This window comes from Cucurbita moschata, unplaced genomic scaffold, assembly GCF_002738365.1.
Source record: "Cucurbita moschata cultivar Rifu unplaced genomic scaffold, Cmos_1.0 Cmo_Scf00004, whole genome shotgun sequence".
Classification (NCBI taxonomy): domain Eukaryota; kingdom Viridiplantae; phylum Streptophyta; class Magnoliopsida; order Cucurbitales; family Cucurbitaceae; genus Cucurbita; species Cucurbita moschata.
Window position 1 is genome coordinate 7,015,704 of NW_019268520.1, and position 21,421 is coordinate 7,037,124.

The window sequence follows — 21,421 nt, forward strand, 5'->3', positions numbered from 1 at the left end:
TTTTTATTTTTTATTTTTTATGAAACTTGAATAGAATAATAATGAACAATAAAGGACAAAGGCTAAAGTGCTAAATTACAAAAGAAATTAAATATGAATTAAATAATTAATGCTCCTAATTAAACCTAATTTTGTTATGTCCGGCCGGCCCAAAGCCACGAGTTATTCGTAGTTTTTCCGCAACAGCTTTATGTTGAACAACAACTTTACTATTAAACGACGACGTTCCAGTAGATCCCGTCTCCATAGGCCCCCGCGCCCGCGCCGTCTATTCTTCTTTTGCCAGTATATCCTTCTTAATTTTCAAAATCTTCCAGACGCTCAAGCTTTTTTTCTGTAAACCAGCAAGAGGACAACGATTTTCGTACCAGCAAGAAGGAAGGTAAGAAAAAACGATTCCGTTGTCAAATTATTACATGGACCCCTTCAAAGACGAGTTAATTTTTCTCAATTTGTTCTTCGCTTTGATAAAATCGATTGCAGTTCTGTAAGTTTAACAAAATAGCGTTTGCGGCGCCTCAGAATCTCGCGAAATCCGAAGGTCAAGGTTTCGGTTTAAGTAATCGAAGCCGTTGAAGTTGAGATAGATGGAGATTAGCGGAGGAACAGAGGGCTTGAGTCGCGTTCCTTTATCAGAAGTTGTTTCTGATTGCGCCAAAAGATGGTTTAAGGACACTTTGAAGGAGGCCAAAGCCGGCGACATCAACATGCAGGTCTTGGTGGGTCAAATGTATTATAGCGGTTATGGGATTCCTAGAGATGCTCAGAAGGTCAATTTCTTCCCTTTCAATTTATAAATTCCTATCGTTTTAACTTCTCCGAGTTTTTCACAAAATCAAGAACTCCAGAATATTGCCTAATTTACTTGACTTTTGGAAAATCTTGAGCTTATATAGATTTATGTGGGTATTATTGGTCAACAGCGTGTATCGTAAATATTGTAAATTCTGTTATGTTTCGGCTAAAAATGGTTCTCAGTTTTCTCCAATGGTTTGGTTCTCTATAATTTCGTGATTTGTTGCAACTTTGAGGAGAATGGAACATTTCTTAATGTCGTATGATTATTAATTGTTCAAATTTTGTTTTTGTTTACTGAAATCCTATTGACTTAAATGGAATTCGTTTGCATGGGTCCAAATACCATTGATTTTAGGGAAGAATTTGGATGACAAAAGCATCAAGAAGTCGATCGTCTGTCTGGAAAGTTAGTGATAAACATCCAGGTTGACTGCCATTTTGATCATTTGTCTTTTCCTAATCTTATCAGTCGTCTATAAATATCTCTTGCTAATTTCTTAAGCCAAACATTGATTGAAATAGGTTATAATGCTAGTGATTCCGATTCAGATGAACTGACTCGTGATTCTTAACTACACCAATGTTGCTGATTCCTCTATGTTATGTCAAAACAGCTGCTGGTATCTCCTCGACAACCTGTCTTTTGGCAATTTAATTTGTTATTCTATGGCTCTTATGTGTGACATCAATTATTTTCTCTTACATATGTGAAAATGAAGTAGTAAAAGAGAGAGTCGGAGAATATATGACATTTTTGCTTGTTAAAACAAGTGCCTTCAGGATTCGGACGTCTTTTAACTCCCTTGCATATGTTTCCATTATACCTTAACACTTCAAAAAGATCTCCCCCTGCCCATGTGGCTGCCCGATTGAATATTAATTTTTAGTTTTTGTCTTCTACGTCCAGTTATTGTTCGAGCCTCCTTGGATGATTTAGGGGATATCTAAATGATTTTGAATATTAAGTTTGTTGAAGTTAATAGTTTTAAGTCATAAATGCTGAGGACAAGAAGGCATCCCTTAGGTGTTCGTGTTTGTGTTATGCAAGTCTCGCTGAAGATCCTAAAGAATGTTTCTTTCTTGTTCTTTTGTCTTTGCTTTAGTTCCTCTTACATGTCACTTCTCATGGGAAATGATTGAAGCTCACACAACTCTTTTTCCTTCTTCCTATAATCATCAATCTTTGTTTTTTCAGTATCTTTGGTTTCTGTTTAGTTAACTCCTTATTTGTCACGGGATGAGATTCAATTATCTTCTAGACCTGTATCATACTTAAAATCTAGTTGCGGGTCGACGGCTGGCAGGATCATTGCTTTGTCCTCTAAATACACTCACATGTCTTTATACCAATCAAGCTGTTGTTTCTGAGACAACTTAGTTGTATGATGAAAGCATTGCTATGATTTAAAACATCTTCCCAACCATACAGTTGGGGAGATGTTTTTCACGTCAAAGATTAGATGGTCATTTTCCCGTCATATGCCTGTGCTATGGTTGATTCCTTATATCGGGATTTCAATTTTATGGAAAGATCATAGATATATGAATAAATATCAATGTTGATGAATATTTCCGTTAATCAAAAGATTTGTAAAAATTATTTAACTTAATAATTACGATGTTCTTACTTTCAGGTTTAGTTATATATCGTGTTAGTAGTATTTATAAAAGATATTAGAGATAACGATTAGTAAGTAATATCGATGTCGAACACTCCTATTCACAAATATATTGATTCAGTTTGGTCTCTTGATTTTTTGTAGTATGTGCTTTTCACCGTGGAGACTCTACTACTTGGTCAGCTATGTGTGTAGCTGCGAAGAACTTGTGTACTTGCTTCCTGATTGTTGGATTTGACGGATGTAATATGCTTTGATTTCTACAAACAATCTTATATCCATTTTTTCACTTTCTGTTTAGGTTACCACTTTTCATTGTCTGCGGGAGATTTTCATTTGTTTTTTGCATAAATGTCAAAATTTGAACTCTTTTGGTTGCTCTTTCAAATTCCCTGTCAAGAACACTCTTTTGGAAGCCTTTCCAAGCATGCTTCTACTTGCCTTCCCTTTCTTAGTTGCTAGCTGTAACACCTTTCTTTTGTTCATATTGTTCTTTTTTTTTTTTTTTTTTTTTTCTAGGCAGAGTGAAAAAATCGGTATAGTAACTATATTTTGATTCCTGTTTCTTTGTTGGATGTGTATGTCAAATGTGAAAGCATTGAGCAACCAAATCTTATCTTTAATGTCCTGTCAGAGAAAGATACTGTTTCTTGGAATACCATGATTCAGGGCTCTGCGGTTCAATTGATTTTGCCCAAACAAGCAATAGATCATTTCTTCCAAATGAAATCATAGAATTTGAAGCCTGATTGCCATGCGACGGTTTGGTGTCTTGTCTGCTTGTGCAAGATTAGGAGCTTTAGCTTTAGCTTTAGGCATCTGGTCCAGCAGCCTAATGGATAGACGTGAGTTCTTGCAGAGTCTCGTTTGCTAAACAGTTTTAATTGACATGTACTCCAAACGTGGAAATGAGAAGCAATGGAAAGGAATGACTGTGTGGTTTGAAACGCCATGATAGTTGGCGATTAATGGAATTGTTAACGGACTTCTAGAAGTCCGAGACAGATCAAACTTATTGTCGGAGAAAATATATGCAAAACTCGATGAATCTGGTAGAGAACTGAAAGCAGCTGGTCATGTGCCAACTACAGAGGTTGTTCTTTTTGTCATTGCAGACAAGGGGAAAAGGAACATTTCCTTCGTTACCAAATTGAGAAGCTAGCTGTGGCTTTTTGTTTGATAAAGACTAAATTAATCCATACGCAATTTTGTAGAGTATGAACGAGTGACTTTGATTCAATTTTTACCAATATCAAACCAATCCAAAATATCTGTTTTATTCGGTGAAAAAAAACGACCAACAAACTTATTCATTAAAAAGTCAACTAATTGTGAAGTTATCGTGAATTTAAAATTATTTTGAAATCTAACTTTTTTTTTTTAGAAACTTTATGAGATGGGTAATTACAAGAAGAAAAAGAATTATTCAAGTCAATCGAATAATATATGGAAAAATAGTGTTAGAATATAAAATATAATGATAATAAAGGACATTCCATGATCCAAAGTCAAAAACCTATGAATTGCTCTTCCGACCCCAAAGGCCATGGGGTTGAAAGGAAGGGCTTACCAACAACCATGACGGCTTCTTTTAAGTCCTACCGTACACAACAGCAAATGAGGTCAATTAAGTATTAATTAATCAAATTCAAAAAATAAAATATTAAATAAATTAGAATAATACATTAAATAAGTGTAGGCGTTATCCGTACTAATTTCTCTGTGGCCATATGATTAAGCGGGTACATGTTACAGCTGACCGTTGACTTTCTTATTCAATAACAACAAAATAACCAGCGCAATCATCGGTGGCTTCTTCATGACTGCATCAATTGGAAACCATCCAAATAGAATACGATTGAAGAATATCTTTTTCCTTAAACAAATAAAAAAAAAAAAAAAAAAAAAAAAAAAAAAAGAAAGAAAGAAACTGAAAAATATCTTTTAGCGATAGCATTACCTAATTAAAAATTGACATTTAAGACCAGAATTATATTAAAATTAGTATGATAATAAATTATTTATTCTAATAATCGTACTCTTTTTTTTGTTTTCAGGATTTATAAAAAAAAAAGAAAAAAAAAAAGAAGAAGAAGAATAAATTGAAAGGCAAAAAAGAAAAGAATCTTCAGAGAGAGCGATTGGGAAATTGCAGCCCGCAGGTGCAGTTAGTGCCTCCACCAAGTCGGGTGTTGGAATAAAATCTACAAATCCCCAAATATTTCCAAATCTCTTAGCGTAAGAACGGAACCCGACGATATGCATTGAAGCATGTCGGGCCCACTCACAAGAGCCTCATCATCTCCGGAAACTATTGGATTATTACAAAATAATTATAATTAAATTAAACTTGTTAATTATTTCTTCAGGGTTTAATTAATCCAAGAGTATTTGTTTGAAAATATTTTAGATCCAGGTTGTGAAGAGAGAATAATATTTGTTGTTCTAGAGAGCGAATGATGAGGGGAGAGAATAAAGGAAATGCTATTGCGAGGCAAGCAAGGCAAGTGGGGGGAGTGGGCCCCAAATCCTAACCCACTTTTGACGCTATCTCTCACCGTTCTTATCTGAGTAAGGTCGGTACTATGGCTGCCCAAAGTATAAGTACGGCAATATCCTTTCCCTTTCATTTTGACTCATCCATTTTCCTTTTTTTATTTTCTTTTTCCACTTTTTTAATTATTATTATTATTTTTTTTTTATTAGGTATGCCGTTTCTTTGATCGTACAGGTTGTATGCACTTTGAAGTTTGAATCCGTCCTTCCTCACATACTCCTCCACCGGATGACTCATGAAAGTGACGTTTCGTTCACCAAATTACAATATTAACCCCGCTTATTTTCTCATTCCAACTCTCTCCTTCCTCTCATTTTTCTCTGTTACGGACCTCCCTCGGCTTCTTGAATTACCGACGTACCCCCCCCCCCTATTATTTCATCTGCTGATTTCTTTTTTTAAAAACTATTCCAAAGAAAAACTATAATTTTGTTTTGACAGTAAAATTTGATGAGTACCAGAAATTTATATAAAAGAATGGAAGTAATATTAATAATAAAATAGAAATAAAACTAGCGTATCATCGACGTTGTGAGGGTAGTTACGTAATTAGACATCTTTCTCTCTCTTTCTCTCCCTTGAGCCCATCCCATAACCTTGAAGGCAGTATTTTCCGTTAACAGTTATCGCTCCGTCTGAGGAAGTAGTTGGCTTGTTCTTCCCGGTTCCTAATATTCCGATATAGAAACCAACTGCTCAGATTCAACCTGTTTTTTGTCAGAGCTCTCAGACTTGTTGCCTTCTTTTTTCTTCTCCATTATTGTTTTATATGCGTTTTTTTTTCAAGAGTTCAACACAAAATTCCAGGGAAGAATTTCCTTCTTCAAGCATGAAGAGGCAGAGATTCACTGAACCCACAAGCCCTTTTGATCTGGTTTCCGATGAAATCATCTTCACCATACTCGACTTACTGAGCTCTAACCCAATTGATCTCAAGTCCTTCTCCTTAGCCTGCAAGTCATTCTACTCTGTTGAAGCAAAGCACCGCAAACTCCTCAAACCTCTTCGTTCTGAGCATCTTCCTACTGTGCTTAAACGATACACGCAATTGGCTCACCTTGATTTTTCCCTTTCTCCTCGGGTCACTGATGCCTCCTTGAACATCATTTCTAAGGCCTGCAATTCCAAGCTTCGTTCTATCGACCTTTCGAGGTCTAAATTCTTTTCGGCTACAGGGTTGTTGAGTCTGGCTACGAATTGTACAAATTTGGTGGAGATCGACTTATCGAACGCTACGGAGCTCAGAGATGCGGCGGCTGTGGCTTTAGCGAAGGCGAAAAATCTGGAGAAGCTGTGGTTGGGGAGGTGTAAATTGATAACGGATATGGGGATTGGGTGTATTGCAGTTGGATGCACGAAACTGAGATTCATCAGCTTAAAGTGGTGTATGAGTATTGGAGATTTGGGGGTCGGTTTGATCGCTGTTAAATGCGAACAAATTCGTAGTTTGGATCTCTCCTATATGCAGGTAATCTGCTTTGTCTTGGCATTGAATGGGTTTTTCTTTCATGATTTTGCTGATGGAGTGAGACAATATGTACATTTTTCAGTCTGATTTCCATTCCTGAATTGGCCAAGTGTTGATTGTTATTGAACTCCTGGTTTAAGTTTTGGGGTAGATGTATTAACATTGGTGCACCATTGTTTTTGGCCCTTTCAGATCACGGAAAAATGTTTACCATCCATATTAAAGCTCAAGCATCTTGAAGATTTGGTATTAGAGGGATGCTTTGGCATAGACGATGACTGCCTTGCTGTTATTCGATATGGATGCAAGTCCTTAAGGGTAAGTTTTGATGAACTTAGACAGCTACTTCACTTGGTTATATTTTCTATTGCTACATAATCCATGGCCTTGTTTGAGTCATAGTAGGACTCTGGCTTAGCAGTTCAAAGGTTTTTTTTGATGATTTCATCCCTTGAAGCGTATTCTGACATTGGCAAACATTTCAATTTCCGCAGAAACTTGACGTGTCGAGTTGTCCGAATATTAGTCCTTCCGGGCTGTCTTCCCTGACCCGTGCTACCTCATCTATACAGCAGCTTACTTTAGCTCATGGCTCTCCTGTAAGTCCATCAACTTAATCTCTGTTCTTAACTGTGTGGACTGCCTTGTTGTTTACAATGTATGATTGAAGTTGTCTGTTCTGTTGGTGGTTTAGGTGACTCTTGCTTTGGCTAAGAGTTTGAAAAGCTTGACCATGTTACAATCGGTCAAATTGGATGGGTGTGTTACTACATACGATGGACTCGAAGCCATAGGAAGTTGTTGTGTGTCGCTTAGTGAACTGAGCTTAAGCAAATGTGTTGGTGTGACTGATGAAGGACTCTCCTCCATTGTGAAAAAACACAAAGATTTGAAGAAGCTCGACATAACTTGTTGCCGCATGATAACTGATGTTTCTGTTTCCCATCTGACGAACTCATGTGGTGGCCTCACCTCTCTAAAAATGGAGTCTTGTTCCCTTGTTAGTAGACAAGGGTTCATCCTGATTGGACGACGATGCCATTTGCTTGAGGAGCTTGATTTAACTGATAATGAAATTGACAATGAAGGTCCTTAATTTCCCTTTTCTGGGTTACCAGTCTCCTTAAATCTCCTATTCTGGCATACTTATCATCCATTTCTATTCCATACAGGTCTGAGATCATTGTCTAGGTGTTCAAAACTCTCCATCTTAAAGCTAGGAATTTGTCTGAATCTTAATGACGAGGGACTTGCCCATATTGGCACGTCCTGCTCCAAGCTCATGGAGCTAGACTTGTACAGGTTTATAACTTCTCATCATTCCCTCTCTCTTTAATTTTAATGGACTCGGAGCTGCGCTGACGTTATACGCGTCTTCGTTTTTTTCTCCTTAGGTGTGTGGGAGTTACTGATTCTGGCCTTTTGGCGATCATCCATGGTTGCCCTGATCTTGAAACGATAAATATAGCATATTGTCGAGACATCACGGACGTGTCATTTTCATCGCTACATAAATGCTCAAGGCTGAAGACAATTGAAGCTCGAGGGTGCCCGCTTATCACATCTTCTGGCTTAGCAGCAGCTGTTGTAGGGTGCAAGTTACTAAGGAGATTAGACCTAAAGAAATGTTGTAATGTTGATGATGCCGGCATGATCTCCCTTGCTCATTTCTCTCAAAACCTCAGACAGGTGACCATTGCTCTCTTTTCACTATTTCTTGGAGTAAAACAGGTAGAAAAGCATCATATTAACTTCTCTAGTGTCTCTCGACAGATAAATTTGTCATATAGCTCGGTTACAGACGTGGGACTGTTGTCTCTTGCCAGCCTTAGCTGCCTTCAGCATCTGACTGTATTGCACACCAATAGATTAACTCCAAGTGGAGTTGCAGCTGCCTTGTTGGCAAATAGTTCCTTGACAAAAGTGAAACTCCATGCACTCTTTCAAGCTCTGCTACCCGAACGTCTTCTTAAACGCTTGGAAGTACGAGGATGCACATTCGAATGGCGAGAGAAAATATTTCAGGTACTTGTGCGTGTTTGCATTTTGATCTCTTCATTAGTTTTCATTTTCGGTGTGGACTCTGTGGGAACATCATATACTTTTGCCTCGATTCTTGAACTCGAAAGTCGAACCAATGTTAGGCTACAAGTAGAGAGAGTCCCACATTTTTGTTGCATATTGGGAGTGGAACCTTGATCAATTTTTAGGAATGCTCAGTAGGTGTTTACATGATTGGCAGGCTGAGTTGGATCCCAAATGCTGGAAATTGCAGTTGGAAGATGTGATGCAAATTGTGTTATAGGATGATGATGATCCCAATATATAGAAAGAATTTGTGGAAGCCTATCTTATTTTCACTGCCTCTTCTCCAAACGCCTTGCTTTTCTCTCCTGCTCTTCCAAGTTTAGACTATATCATGTAATATATTGAGTGAATCTGTGTGTTATTTCATTCTCCAAACAGATTCCAAAAACTACGAAAAACTAGTGGCCTTTCTATAGGCCCAAAAGCTATTGTTGGTAGGAGAATTGGGCCAACAGAGCCCATTTGGGAGTTTTTTTTTTTTTTTTGGTGAAGGAAATGTCTGATTGTGCCGATTTCGTAAACGGAGATGTTATGCTGAAGCAGCTCTCAAAATTGAAATGAAAACGCTGTCGCTGACACCCCCTCTCCTTGTTTAATATTAACTTGTGACATGTATCAAGATTAGAGCTTAAATTATATATTTTGAGCACCATCATTCACCAAGGAAGGAAGAAAAAAACATAGATGAGACAGAGAGAGATATAGAGAGAGGAACAGAATCGATAAGATGCCTCGTCCCAGCGGAGGCCACGTATACAGAGGCGAGACACGTGGCGTGATCTCAGCAGCATAAAGATGAGCCGCCTTCTGAGAAGAGCACTGACCAGTCCAGTCAAACCCACAAGGTTTGACCGAAAAGGAGAAAATTCCACAGTCAAACTTCCATCTCAGCTTCGGAGAAAGTAGCTCCACGAACCTTAATTGCCAACAAAACAAAATCTCTCCCCTCGGTCCTCTCCTCTCTCGCTGCTGCTTTATTTTTTTGTGTTAATATAAATAAGCCTTCATTCTGAAACTTCTTTCCAAACACACCTTCTTTCTTCCACTGACTTCCTTTTTCCCAACAACAAAAATTGGAAAGAAAAAGAAAAAGAAAAAAAAAAAGGTAACATGAATAACATAAACCAATCGGTAAATACAGTGGCGGGCGGATCTTGTGAGAAGAGAACCAATGGTTTGGGTATGGAAGCTCCGAAATTCAAGTCTCTTCAGCCGCCTCCATTCCCCATGTCTCCTTCTTCTTACCTATCCGCCTTCTCTTCTGGTTTAAGCCCCACTGAGCTTCTCAATTCCCCTCTCTTCTCCTTTGGTGTAAGTTCTCCAATTCCCCATTTTACTTCTCTTAATCTCATATATTTTCCTCTTTCCCATCTGGGTTTTGCTCTAACTTTGATCTCTTTTTACAGCTTTTTCCTTCTCCTACTACTGGTTCCTTCAACTTGAGAAACGATTACGATGATGCCGACCACCAAGAAATGAAGGCAGATCTCAAAAATTACTCCAATTCTTCGTTTAACCCTCAAACAAGATCCTCTGTTTCGTCTTATTTTCAGTCCTCTTCTTCCAACGTGACTCTACTGGTAAATGTTTGTTTATGAGGCTTTGCACCTTTCTCTCTTGTCGTTTTGCTACTATTTTAAAAACCCTTGTCCTCAGCTTGCACGACGACGACGATGATCCTATTACACCAAACATTTTTTTAATGTAATAAAAACAGGAATCCCACAGTTGTCAGTCGATTAGAAAAAAGAGGAGGGGGGAAATAAAATTAAATAAAATTAAATTAGCATCTGTAACTAACAGTTTCTGTTTTTGTTTGGCAGAATCCAGGCGGTTTGTCGTGTGATGAAAGTGGAGCGAAATCTGAAGTCGTTGCCACAGATATGGCGGCAGCTCAATCAAACCCAGTTTCTCAGCTGCCTGTTTACAACAGAGAACAGAAAAAATCGGAGAACGATGGATATAACTGGAGAAAATATGGGCAAAAACAAGTGAAAGGAAGCGAAAATCCACGAAGTTATTACAAGTGCACTTTTCCCAATTGCCCAACAAAGAAGAAAGTTGAAAGATCTTTAGATGGCCAAATCACTGAGATTGTTTACAAGGGAAGCCATAATCACGCCAAGCCCCAGCCCACAAGACGTTCCGGTAACTCCGCCGTTTACGACCCCTCGGCGGCGGAATCCACCTTGCTGCTGGAGGATTCCTCCGTCTCAGTGGGGGACGATGAAGTCGAACCCAATTCGCCGTTCAGCAACTCGGTGGACGACAATGAAAATGAACCGGAATCTAAAAGATGGTGAGTGAATTCGAATGCTTTTTTTTTTTCTTTTTTTTCTTTTTTTTTTTTTATTGGGGTTTGAAAAATTTAGGTAATTTTGAGGTAAAATAACAACAATTTGTTGTTGCAGGAAAGGGGAAAATGAAAATGAGGGATTTTCTGGGGGTGGAAGCAGAACAGTGAAAGAGCCAAGAATTGTGGTTCAAACAACGAGCGAAATTGACATACTGCCTGATGGCTATAGATGGAGGAAATATGGACAAAAAGTGGTCAAAGGAAATCCAAATCCGAGGTATGCCATTTAAATCTTTTACCTTTAAATAATAACTCCTTCTAATTACGCCTTTACTTACAATTAATTTCATTCTTACAATTTAGTTAAACTTCTAAAGATATTTGAGAGGTCAGCCAACTAAAGCTAATTAAGAGATGGAACCAAAATTAGGGATTAAATTAAAAAAAAATTAAATTTAAACTTAAAAAATAAGAAGAAGAAGGAACTGCAATAATTGGTTAAAAAAAAAAAAAAAAAAAAAGAATGAGTGAAGTGGTGTGGACTTGTAATTTATTTAGTTCTTGTGCGTACAGGAGCTACTACAAGTGCACATCTTTAGGGTGCCCTGTAAGGAAACACATAGAGCGGGCGGCCAACGACACGAGGGCCGTGATCACTACCTACGAAGGCAAACACAACCACGAAGTCCCTGCAGCACGCGGCGGCGGTGGAAGCTTCTATAACGCGGTCAATCGACCTGTACCTGCCAACATTCCAATGCCAGTGAGGCCATCCGCTGCCGTCAGCCATTCTTTCCCGACAAATTTTCCGGCCACCTTCCTGGCTGGAAATATAAACATGTCAGAAATAGGAGCACGAGCAGCATCATCATCATTCCCATTTCAGACATCACAAGGAGTGCCCCCAAGTTTTCAAGTTTCAGGATTTGGAACAGCCGCCAAGGAAGAGGCCGAAGACAACATGTTCTTCAACTCATTTCTATCTTAGATTATACAAAAACCAGCAAGTTTTACAGCTTTCTCTTTTCCTTTTTTTTTTTTTTTGTAGCTTTGTAAAATTAATAGAAACAACGACAGAATACATTAACTGCTACAAATTTGTTGATTGTTTAGGTTAGAGTTTAGAGGATATCTCGCTTGTTCTATCAATTATTACCCAGAACTTTACACATTCGTTTGTTTGAAGTTTGACAATTACCAATAGCTAAAGTAATCCAAATATTTTACCTCCTATTATGATGAGATTTTAATTTTTTTACAGGTCAATTTAGTATTACATATATATATATATATATATAAATTTTCAGATTTTCTTGATGGAGGTATAATCGGTAACAACAAACCTGATGATGGAGGTAGTGTCCCCTGTGCAAAATATGGTAACACGAACATTGTTGGGCTAGTCCAAACATAAAGAGGCCCAATACAGATCAAACTCAAGCCCACAATGTTCTGGGCCGGGTCCACACTGCATCAACTAAACAACCACTCGCCGGAGACAAAATGGACTCCTCAATTATGTTTTTATTAAATCAAAACTATTTATCCAAATTTTATAGTATTTGAACATAAAACCAGGTGTGATTTATAGAACATTGTAGATACGATTTTTTTTTCTTTTTTCTTTCTTTCTAAAAACCATCTTAAAACTCACTAAAGTATTACATTGCCAAAATTAACCTCCGATTTGTTATTTACACTATTATTATCAAATATATTTTTTTGTATTATCATCGTATAGTAAAAAAAAATTTCATGGTTGCATGTAAAGGTAGAATAAAGTATAAAAGTTTGTCTATGGGCAATTCATACCATAATCAATGACCAAAAATATCTACAAAAGCAATTTGTGATGGGTATTTTGCATGTATGTATCATTTAATGAATTGGGTTGTATTCAATGTCGAGTCTTTGTAGTCAACCCCACTACCATTACTTTTGTTGACCAACCAATGATATTATTTTTTCCCCCTCATAAATGGCTCTCACAAAATAATGCAAATATTTCTCACTAATTTGAATAATGTGCTTAGTGCGATATAATTGAATGCATAATATATTAAATCCATTCCGATTCTATAATACAGTTTCAGTGTGATTTAGATTTCAGATTTAAAATTTGAAAATGCATAATATATTAAATAATATACAATCCCATAAAATAATAATCATGTAAAATTATAACCCAAATCATGTGGTTAAATTAATTAATATTTGAGTAGCTACCATTCTTAATTATTATTATTACTACTGATATTATGGATGTATTACTAAACATACGTTAAATGTCAAATTTTAATTACGCCACCAAATACACTTTCATAAAAGTATTTTTTATTTTTTTTAATAAATTTAATTTATTTATAATATTGAAATTTATTATTAAATAATGTAGTAATTGTACTTGACCATTATAAACTGTTATAGTTTGAAGTTAAGATAGTAAATCGTTATAAATATTCTTTATAGAATTGGCGGTAAAATAAATGACAGAGCGCACCCTAGTCGGCATTTGGGCCATGTATGAGTATACTGGGCCGGCCCATACTATTGATGACGCACCAATCACGGGCAGTAGCGGAGAAGGCAGGGAGTGAATTAGAGCGTTGAATGCGGGTGGAGAAGTTATTTTGAGGCGGTCCTTTTACAAACTTTTGCTTTTACATCGACAAGCGACAACAACTAGGTATGCCAGGCAAGCGATTGGGCCCCAAAGCAAAATCCATCATGTCGCACCCAAATGCTTTAAAATCTCCCACGAATCATTTTTTTGGACGCTCATAATTCCCTTAAACGAATCATTTTTTTGGTTCTTACATTTTAATTTGCTTTCCTTGCTTGGGAATCATTATATTATTCACTAATCATCTAATCTCTCCGGTGGCCCCACCCTCGAGAGTAATTTAGAAAAAACGGCTACATTAGGCATGAGTTTCTTCCAGTTCCCCACTCCGCGTGCCAACAGGCTATACCGGTTCCCGGTGCCTCTTTGCCATCCGTGTCTACTTCCACATACTTAACGCGGTCTGGCTTAGCTCAGTGTGAGACGTAAATCAATCAATGGCTTTGTGCACTGTCCTCCTTTGAGCTACGTAAGTTCTCGCCTACAAAACTCTTTCTCCCGAATGCTTCGTCGGAAACATCCTGCCATGATTTTTCACTCTAACCCTAATTTCTCTCTATATTGTCGACCCTACGCCTTTGGAAATGTTTTGATCGGAGCCAACCATACTTCTGCTCGCTTTTGTTCTCGATAATCTTCCTTCGCTTTCTTGTTTCCATCTTCATTTTCTTTTGGTTTTCTTCGACTGTGATCGTGCATTTGAAGCGTTGGTTCTCCGGCAAGTGTAAACACCACGGGTTCCGCCATGCGAAGGTTTCTTTCTCTGAGGAATTTGGTTAGGGCACTCCTTATTCCTTTACTTTTCTTAGTTGCTCATTTTTCTTACGTCGTTATTACCACTGGCGAGTCTTGTGTCACTGGAAATTTCTGTTTCTCGCCCAAAATTTCCAAGTATCTAGCCTCCGGCTTACATCCCAGAGCAAAGGCGATAATCGATGGCGCAGCTCCCACAGCTGAAGAACTGTTGCGTCGTGATCTTTATACTAGTAAAGGTTGGATCAAGGCCGTTCAGTTTTATTCTTCAATCTTTCAGGATCTGATCTCCGTAGGGTTTCTTTCTCACAAATCGAAATCTCTGTGCGTGGAAACCCCCAACGGGCAGGATGTATTTTCCTTGAAACAGATTGGGGTCTCGGATTCGATTGGAATATTCAAGAAAGCCTCTAAGCCTCTGGTGATAAAGGGCGGAGGACACGAGATCCCGTTCGCTGATAATACCTTCGATTTTATTTTCTTGGGCGTCGGCCGCCTTGATCATTCATCCCGGCCGGCAGATTTTTCCAGGGAAATTGCTCGGACGCTGAAACCCGAAGGGTTTGCTGTTGTCCAAATTAGGGCTAAAGATACGTACAGCTTTCACTCATTCATTGATTTGTTTAATTGCTGCAAAATAGTTACATCACAGGATATAGATGGCCCTGATTCTTCTATGCCTCTCCTTCGCCAGATTGTTCTGACGAAGGAGAGTGATGATATTCTTGGACAGGGTGAAGTGCTAACGCTTCGCCCAAAGTCTGATGGTAAATGTTCGGTCCCCGCATTTAAGGAAGAATTGGTACGAAAGGCCGAACCATTGATCTTAGAGGAGCCACTGAAGCCATGGATTACATTGAAGCGTAATATTCAAAAGATAAGATATCTGCCATCAATGGCCGATATAAGCTTCAAGCAGAGGTACATTTACGTTGATGTGGGAGCAAGGAGTTATGGCTCTAGCATAGGAAGTTGGTTCAGGAAGCAGTATCCGAAACAGAACAAAACCTTCGAAGTTTATGCCATTGAAGCCGATAGAATTTTCCATGAACAGTACAGTTCAAAGAAGGGGGTCAAGCTGTTGCCCTACGCAGCTTGGGTGAGGAATGAAACTCTGACTTTCGAAATTAACAGAGACCCAGGTCAGAAGGTTCAAGATAAGGGAAGGGGAATGGGTAGGATTCGACCGGCGATAGCATCAACGAGGACTTTCGACGGCGAAGTGGATGAGATTCAGGGCTTTGATTTTGCTGAGTGGTTGAAAAATAGTGTAAGTGAGAAGGATTTTGTAGTGATGAAGATGGATGTGGAAGGAACGGAATTCGAATTGATTCCGAGATTGTTCGAGACGGGTGCTATTTGCTTGATAGATGAGATATTTCTGGAGTGTCATTACAATCGGTGGCAGAGATGTTGCCCAGGCGAGCGAAGCGCAAAATATGAGAAAACTTATGGGCAGTGCTTAGATTTGTTTACTTCCTTGAGGCGAAGTGGAGTTCTTGTTCACCAGTGGTGGTGAAACATTGTGTACATGGCCGTTTGTTTGCTTCATCCGCCACTCTCCCTCTCGCACTTCGTCCTAAACTGGTTAAAGTTTGGAGCTGTAATCGAAGGCAGGAACAACGGGTGGTGGTGATTGGTGGGCAATTCGACTTCCTATATCAGTCAACGTTAAGGAACCCCATAAATTACCCTTCTTCTTCATATTGGATGTACACTTTGGGCTAATGCGCCCTTCGTTGAAGCTGTTGTGCTATTTCTTACCCCCTAGATTTATAGTAGGTTATAACCATTTCCCAATATTACCAATATTTACTTCACATTTTCGTGTCTCATGTTTACAATAAACACTCTGAAATCCGAACTCCTTCAAGTCCTTTTAATTAAAGGCCGCTTTAAAGTGCTCTCGACCCAGCTTGGTAACAAACTAGGCAGGCATCTCTAAGACTCTGGCACATACATACTCTTTGCCACGAACGTGTCCGACATGCATTTCGCCGCATATGTCTTGTTCTTTTGGGTGCATATATCTGTTATTTTTTAGGCTCTGGGGAGTAGGGACAGAAACAACTAGCTAGCCGTTGGTTGAAATCCACTTATCCCCACACAGAGTTGGAATATAGAATCGGATAAAACAAAGCTCTTAAAGAACTCTCATCTTTTCTTGTCATTTGTACAACCAATTTGGTTGATATGGACCAAATTTCATATTCACTGCCCGTTTCTTTTCATCTCAAAGGGGGAGTTGGATATAGAAATTTTAGCTTACTTCTCATATATTATTATACTGAACAGTTTGCCTCGACTAACTTAAATATTTTATCTGTGTTGTGAGAGAAATGGAAAGGCAGCCGGGATGGAGGAGAAATCATAAAATGCTGGAGGCTTGTAACGAAAATGGCATCCATGTCATTGTAAGTTCTGTATGCTTCTTACTTCATATGATAATTATTTGGAAACTATGCTCTAATTCAGCCAATAAAATTCAATCTTCTATCAGTTCTAGGTGCCCAAATATTTTGTTTAAAATAATTCATCTAAGTTTCTTTGTAGTGTTATCATTTGTTTTTGGGTTCCTCCATGTCTTTATAATAGGCTGAATGGTATTTCATTTTGATTGTACGAGTTGTTGATGTAAAAGCCCCAATCCCACTTACCCAAACAACCTCTGGGCCTCTATTCTTAGCCCATATTCATCACCACATCACACTTAGGGGTATTAGGAATTCTGAAGTGCTATCATAAATTCACAATTTTAGAGGTCATCAAACACATTACACAAAAATACAAAAACACAAATTCAAATTTATTTCAATCCTCAGCTCCATCTTTATTTCATGATAAACTTGTTTTACTTCATAAACTCAGCATAAAAACCTTTTTTTGCCCTTATTTTAAAAAAAATGTGTGAATGTATTAAAAGCCTTATTTTAATGATGAAAAGATAAACTCAACCTAACAAAAATGACATATTTTATTGTACCCAATAATATTAATGGAATATAAATTTGAAAAAGAGGCCAAACACTATTTTAATGTAATGTTTCAGTAGGGCCATCCATGTGTATTGATGATAAATTAACAAAACGTGATATGTGAAGGACTGTATTTTTATCATTGACGCGTCACCTTCATAATATCTTTTGCATACTTTTTTCTTTAATTTCTTTGTGATAGTGGTAATCACTCTTGACTTTCGATTATTATTTAAATAATAAATAAATAAAAGTACTTAAATTTGGAGGAAGTGATACACGAGTTTTAAAATTAAAATCCAATGACATTATGATAACAATGTTGCAAGAACATAAACTAAACATTTTATTTTATTTTATTATGGTATGCCCAGTGTGAAATCAAAACTTCTACGCTGAAAATTGGGAGATTTTGGGGAATCTTAGGTAAGAAAAGAAAAGAAAAAAAAAAAAAAACACTTAATTCTTGTATTTTCAACTGTTCAATTCTCTTTACAAATTGGTTTTTATCTTTTTTTTTTTAAATTTTTTTTTAATTGTTGATTAGTTTTTAAAAATTTCCCTTTTAAGATAAGATGAAAGCAAGCATTAACTAAAGTGAACCCTCCGAGAGAAAGAGAAAGAAAAAGAAAAAGAAAATGAAAATGTATAATAATTTTTGTACCTAGGATGGCAAAGTGTAGTTGTCATTATCATAATTCTCGTCGGTCGTTTGTCGTTTTTACAAATGGCCGTATGAATATTTAATATAATTATTTGAAAACCAAGATATTTAAAAATCCCGTTTGACTCAGCTTCCAATCTCGTTGACCGTAGGGATTAGGCAACGAAAAACTAGATCTAGGCTTCCTGTGTGTGTTAATTAAATTAGTTTTGATGTAAATATTAAATAAAAATTTATGGAGAATGGATTTTGAGGAAAATAAAATTAATTAAACAAAAATCCATGTGTTAGTTAGCGAGGTAATCCAAATATGAAATCAAATCTTGTTCGGATTGGCATAACAACAGAAAATTGTTTAAAAGCATTTTTGGGAATTTATGAAATAAGTAAATTAATATATGATAGAAATGAAATTAATTTAGTGGAAGGATAGCTGGAGAGCATGCAGGGGTTTAGCTGTTCACAGGAATCTTTATAAATGCTTCTAGCTTGCCAATCTCTTATTTATTACTCTATACATTACCCTTCTTTCTTTCTTTCCTTTTTTTTTTTTTTTTTCCCTTTACGTAAGTGTTTATTATTTATACGTTTTTCATAATTTTTATAGTATCCACTAATCTATGATTTTTTTTTTCCTAAACTTTTGGAAATTTTTTTTGTTGTAATAGGTTAATAGGTCTAAAAGAGACAATGAAAGTTGGAAGGTTACAATTTTCAATTTTATTTGTAGAATGTCCTTTTGGTAAGAAGGAAGGGTTTTATATTAAATATTAATCACTATCTAAAGTAGTAGATCAAATTTGTAAATTCAAGTATAGCAGGGAGGGTCAGAGTTGAAGACGAGAAGGAAGAAGTTATTTTGAGAAGGAAAAAAACAAAAATAAATATAATATATTTTTGTAAGGAGCATTTAGTTTGGGGAGCAAGATGGAATTAGAGGACAAGGTGAAGGAAAGGAGGAAGGTGCCTTGAATGTGAAGACCCAAAACGCAAAACACAAAGCACAAAACAAACACAAAACACGAACGCTCACCCACCAACTTCACAAATTCCTCTTCCTATAAATCCCCCTTCTATCTCTCTCCCCCACTTCGTCCAAACTCTCTCTCTCTCTCTCTCTCCCTCTCTCTCCGAGCCATGACTGCCCAAGTGCTCCCTGAGCAAGCGCTTCAGAGCAATATTCACCTCTTGGGAAGAGACAACTCCCCTTCACTCCATAAAAGGTAATATCTAATGCTCTTTTCCCATACCCATTATTTTACCCTTATAAAAAAAAAAAAACACCTCTTTTAGTACATTGAACAGGACAAATTGTAAGTGCTTTGTATGGGTCTAAAAATTTATAACAAAAATAAAAACACAAGGGGGGGCTTATTTTCTGTGAATGTTGTTGGTTTAGATTGGAGGGCAAAGTGGCCATTGTAACCGGCGGCGCAAAGGGAATCGGAGAAGCCACCGTCAGGCTCTTCGCCAAACACGGAGCCAAAGTAGTCATCGCCGATGTGGAGGATCTCCTCGGCCAGGCTTTGGCCGACACGCTTTCTCCATCCCCAGTGTCCTTCGTCCACTGTGACGTCAGCTCCGAAGAAGACGTCGAGAATCTCATCAGCTCCACGGTGTGTCGTCACGGCCAAGTCGACATAATATTCAACAACGCCGGAGTTTTGGGGAACCAATCAAAGACTCACAAAAGCATCGTTGACTTTGACCCCAACGAGTTCGAGCGCGTTATGCGTGTGAACGTCAAAGGCGTTGCCTTGGGGATTAAGCACGCGGCGCGCGTGATGATACCGAGAGCCACCGGATGCATAATCTCGACTGCCAGCGTGGCAGGCGTATTGGGCGGCCTCGGCCCACACGCTTACACTGCGTCCAAGCACGCCATTGTCGGACTCACCAAGAACACCGCCTGCGAGCTCGGGCGCTACGGCATACGTGTCAACTGCATTTCGCCGTTCGGGGTTGCCACGTCGATGCTGGTGAACGCGTGGAGGGCTGATGGGGACGAAGAAGACGAATGCATGAACTTGGGGATTCCGTCGGTAGCTGAGGTGGACAAAATGGAGGAGTTCGTTAGGGGTTTGTCCAATCTGAAGGGCCCCACATTGAGGCCGAAGGATATAGCGGAGGCCGCGCTTTATCTCGCAAGTGATGAATCTAAGTACATCAGTGGCCATAATCTCGTCGTTGACGGTGGAATTACCACTTCAAGAAATTGTATTGGCTTGTAATCTTTTCTTCTTTTTCTTTTTCTTTTTCTTTTTCTTTTCTTTTTCTTTCATTATTATTATTATTATTATTATTTTTTTTTTTTTGCGGGTATTGGTGGAAAGAAAAAGATGGACACCGATATGCCTGTTGGTTGTACTATTATGTAGTAGGACTAGGATTAATTTAATTTTAGTTTTAATTTTTTCAATTGGGGTTGGCTGTTCTATAATTACTTGGAACTACGACCGGTGGATTTGCAAATGTTAGTTACTTTTATTAATTTTTAAAAACAAAACAAATGAAGAAAAAAAAAATTAGTCCAGAAACAATTTAATTTTAAAAGAAAAAGTGTGTGATTGTGGGGATGAACAGCTACGAAGTATGGTAGGGCGGGCGGTAGAGTTTGAATATAAATCATTTTCACAAATTGTATAATTGTATGGGACGGCATTAAATGGGAAAGATGGGCAGAATTTTGTTGGAGGTTTGGTTCTTTAATATTTATGACAACGTCAAACCATATATATATATATATTAAGAAAAGGAAAAAATAAAAAATAAAAATCTACGTCATGTCGTAGCATGATTGGATAGCAAGCGATTGGAGATCCTTGTCGATTAGTTTAAGGCTGACCATATCTTAATTTCATAAAAGATATTATTTTTATTCCTGTTTCTAATGGTAAACTACATTTTTTTTTTTTTACAAAAATTTCAAATGATGAATATATAGTATGAGACACCGGAAATAATATTGATTAACAAAAAAAAAAAAAAAAAACTAATGATTTAAAGTAAAAATTTAGTACATAATATCGGCTAATTCTATAAGAATTTATAACAAATATTTATGTGCATATAAAAAGTAAATAGTTACTATACCTTTGGACATCGAGAAGGAGATGTTCGGTTTGTTTTTGTCTCTTTGGAAGTATATATATATATTAACATGAATTATTGGCGTGACACATTCACAAGAAAGTTAAAAACAAACTGAAAATTAAAGTACAGACTTTGAATACAAGGAAAACAAATTTAGTTGAGAATGTGTTCAAATTAAGAGTACGAATTTTCATCCACATTACGAAAGGCAAGTCCATTTATGTGAAAGTGGGGCATATGTCACAATTTTTATTTATTTATTTTTTTGTTTTTGAAAAGAAGGGGTCATCATTGTCATTCAAAGGATTAGGTAGTCTACCAAAGAAAACAATGCCTTTATTTATTTTTTATTTTCCTATTACATTGTTCAATGCTATGTGCTGTACACGGTCTTATTTTAGTACATTAATGTCCTAAATTTTAAAGGTTAAAAGGTGAGTATAATTTTGAGGGCTGAGTCTATTTGATTATTGACTTTTAATAGCAT

The 21,421-nt window shown here is 37.4% G+C and overlaps 5 protein-coding genes across 6 annotated transcripts; all 5 read left to right on the plus strand.

Moving 5' to 3' along the window:
* Nucleotides 1-149: 149 nt before the first annotated feature.
* Nucleotides 150-2,845, plus strand: LOC111441521. Of its 2 annotated transcripts, none has more exons than XM_023078556.1 (5): nt 150-382; nt 523-770; nt 1,154-1,223; nt 1,321-1,418; nt 2,562-2,845. In XM_023078556.1, exons 2-4 carry the CDS (start codon nt 588-590, stop codon nt 1,368-1,370), a joined length of 303 nt encoding a protein of 100 aa, XP_022934324.1. In that variant the 5' UTR covers nt 150-382; nt 523-587; the 3' UTR covers nt 1,371-1,418; nt 2,562-2,845. The 2 variants fall into 2 exon arrangements, with proteins under 2 accessions (XP_022934324.1, XP_022934323.1); XM_023078555.1 differs by having other exon boundaries at nt 152-382; nt 484-770.
* A 2,643-nt stretch (nt 2,846-5,488) lies between these two features.
* Nucleotides 5,489-9,042, plus strand: LOC111441513 (F-box/LRR-repeat protein 3). The gene is made up of 8 exons (XM_023078542.1): nt 5,489-6,442; nt 6,635-6,760; nt 6,937-7,041; nt 7,137-7,530; nt 7,615-7,744; nt 7,837-8,131; nt 8,216-8,467; nt 8,685-9,042. Exons 1-8 carry the CDS (start codon nt 5,744-5,746, stop codon nt 8,745-8,747), a joined length of 2,064 nt encoding a protein of 687 aa, XP_022934310.1. The 5' UTR covers nt 5,489-5,743; the 3' UTR covers nt 8,748-9,042.
* A 154-nt stretch (nt 9,043-9,196) lies between these two features.
* On the plus strand, nt 9,197-12,039 carry LOC111441517 (probable WRKY transcription factor 33). The gene is made up of 5 exons (XM_023078549.1): nt 9,197-9,841; nt 9,937-10,110; nt 10,354-10,829; nt 10,942-11,103; nt 11,400-12,039. The coding sequence occupies exons 1-5, from the start codon at nt 9,641-9,643 to the stop codon at nt 11,812-11,814; spliced, it is 1,428 nt and encodes a 475-aa protein (XP_022934317.1). The 5' UTR covers nt 9,197-9,640; the 3' UTR covers nt 11,815-12,039.
* Nucleotides 12,040-13,854: 1,815 nt separating this feature from the next.
* Nucleotides 13,855-16,107, plus strand: LOC111441516. The gene has a single exon (XM_023078548.1). The coding sequence runs from the start codon at nt 14,195-14,197 to the stop codon at nt 15,719-15,721; it is 1,527 nt and encodes a 508-aa protein (XP_022934316.1). The 5' UTR covers nt 13,855-14,194; the 3' UTR covers nt 15,722-16,107.
* Nucleotides 16,108-18,829: 2,722 nt separating this feature from the next.
* On the plus strand, nt 18,830-20,260 carry LOC111441518 (short-chain dehydrogenase reductase 2a-like). The gene is made up of 2 exons (XM_023078550.1): nt 18,830-19,064; nt 19,241-20,260. Exons 1-2 carry the CDS (start codon nt 18,979-18,981, stop codon nt 20,070-20,072), a joined length of 918 nt encoding a protein of 305 aa, XP_022934318.1. The 5' UTR covers nt 18,830-18,978; the 3' UTR covers nt 20,073-20,260.
* Nucleotides 20,261-21,421: the final 1,161 nt, after the last annotated feature.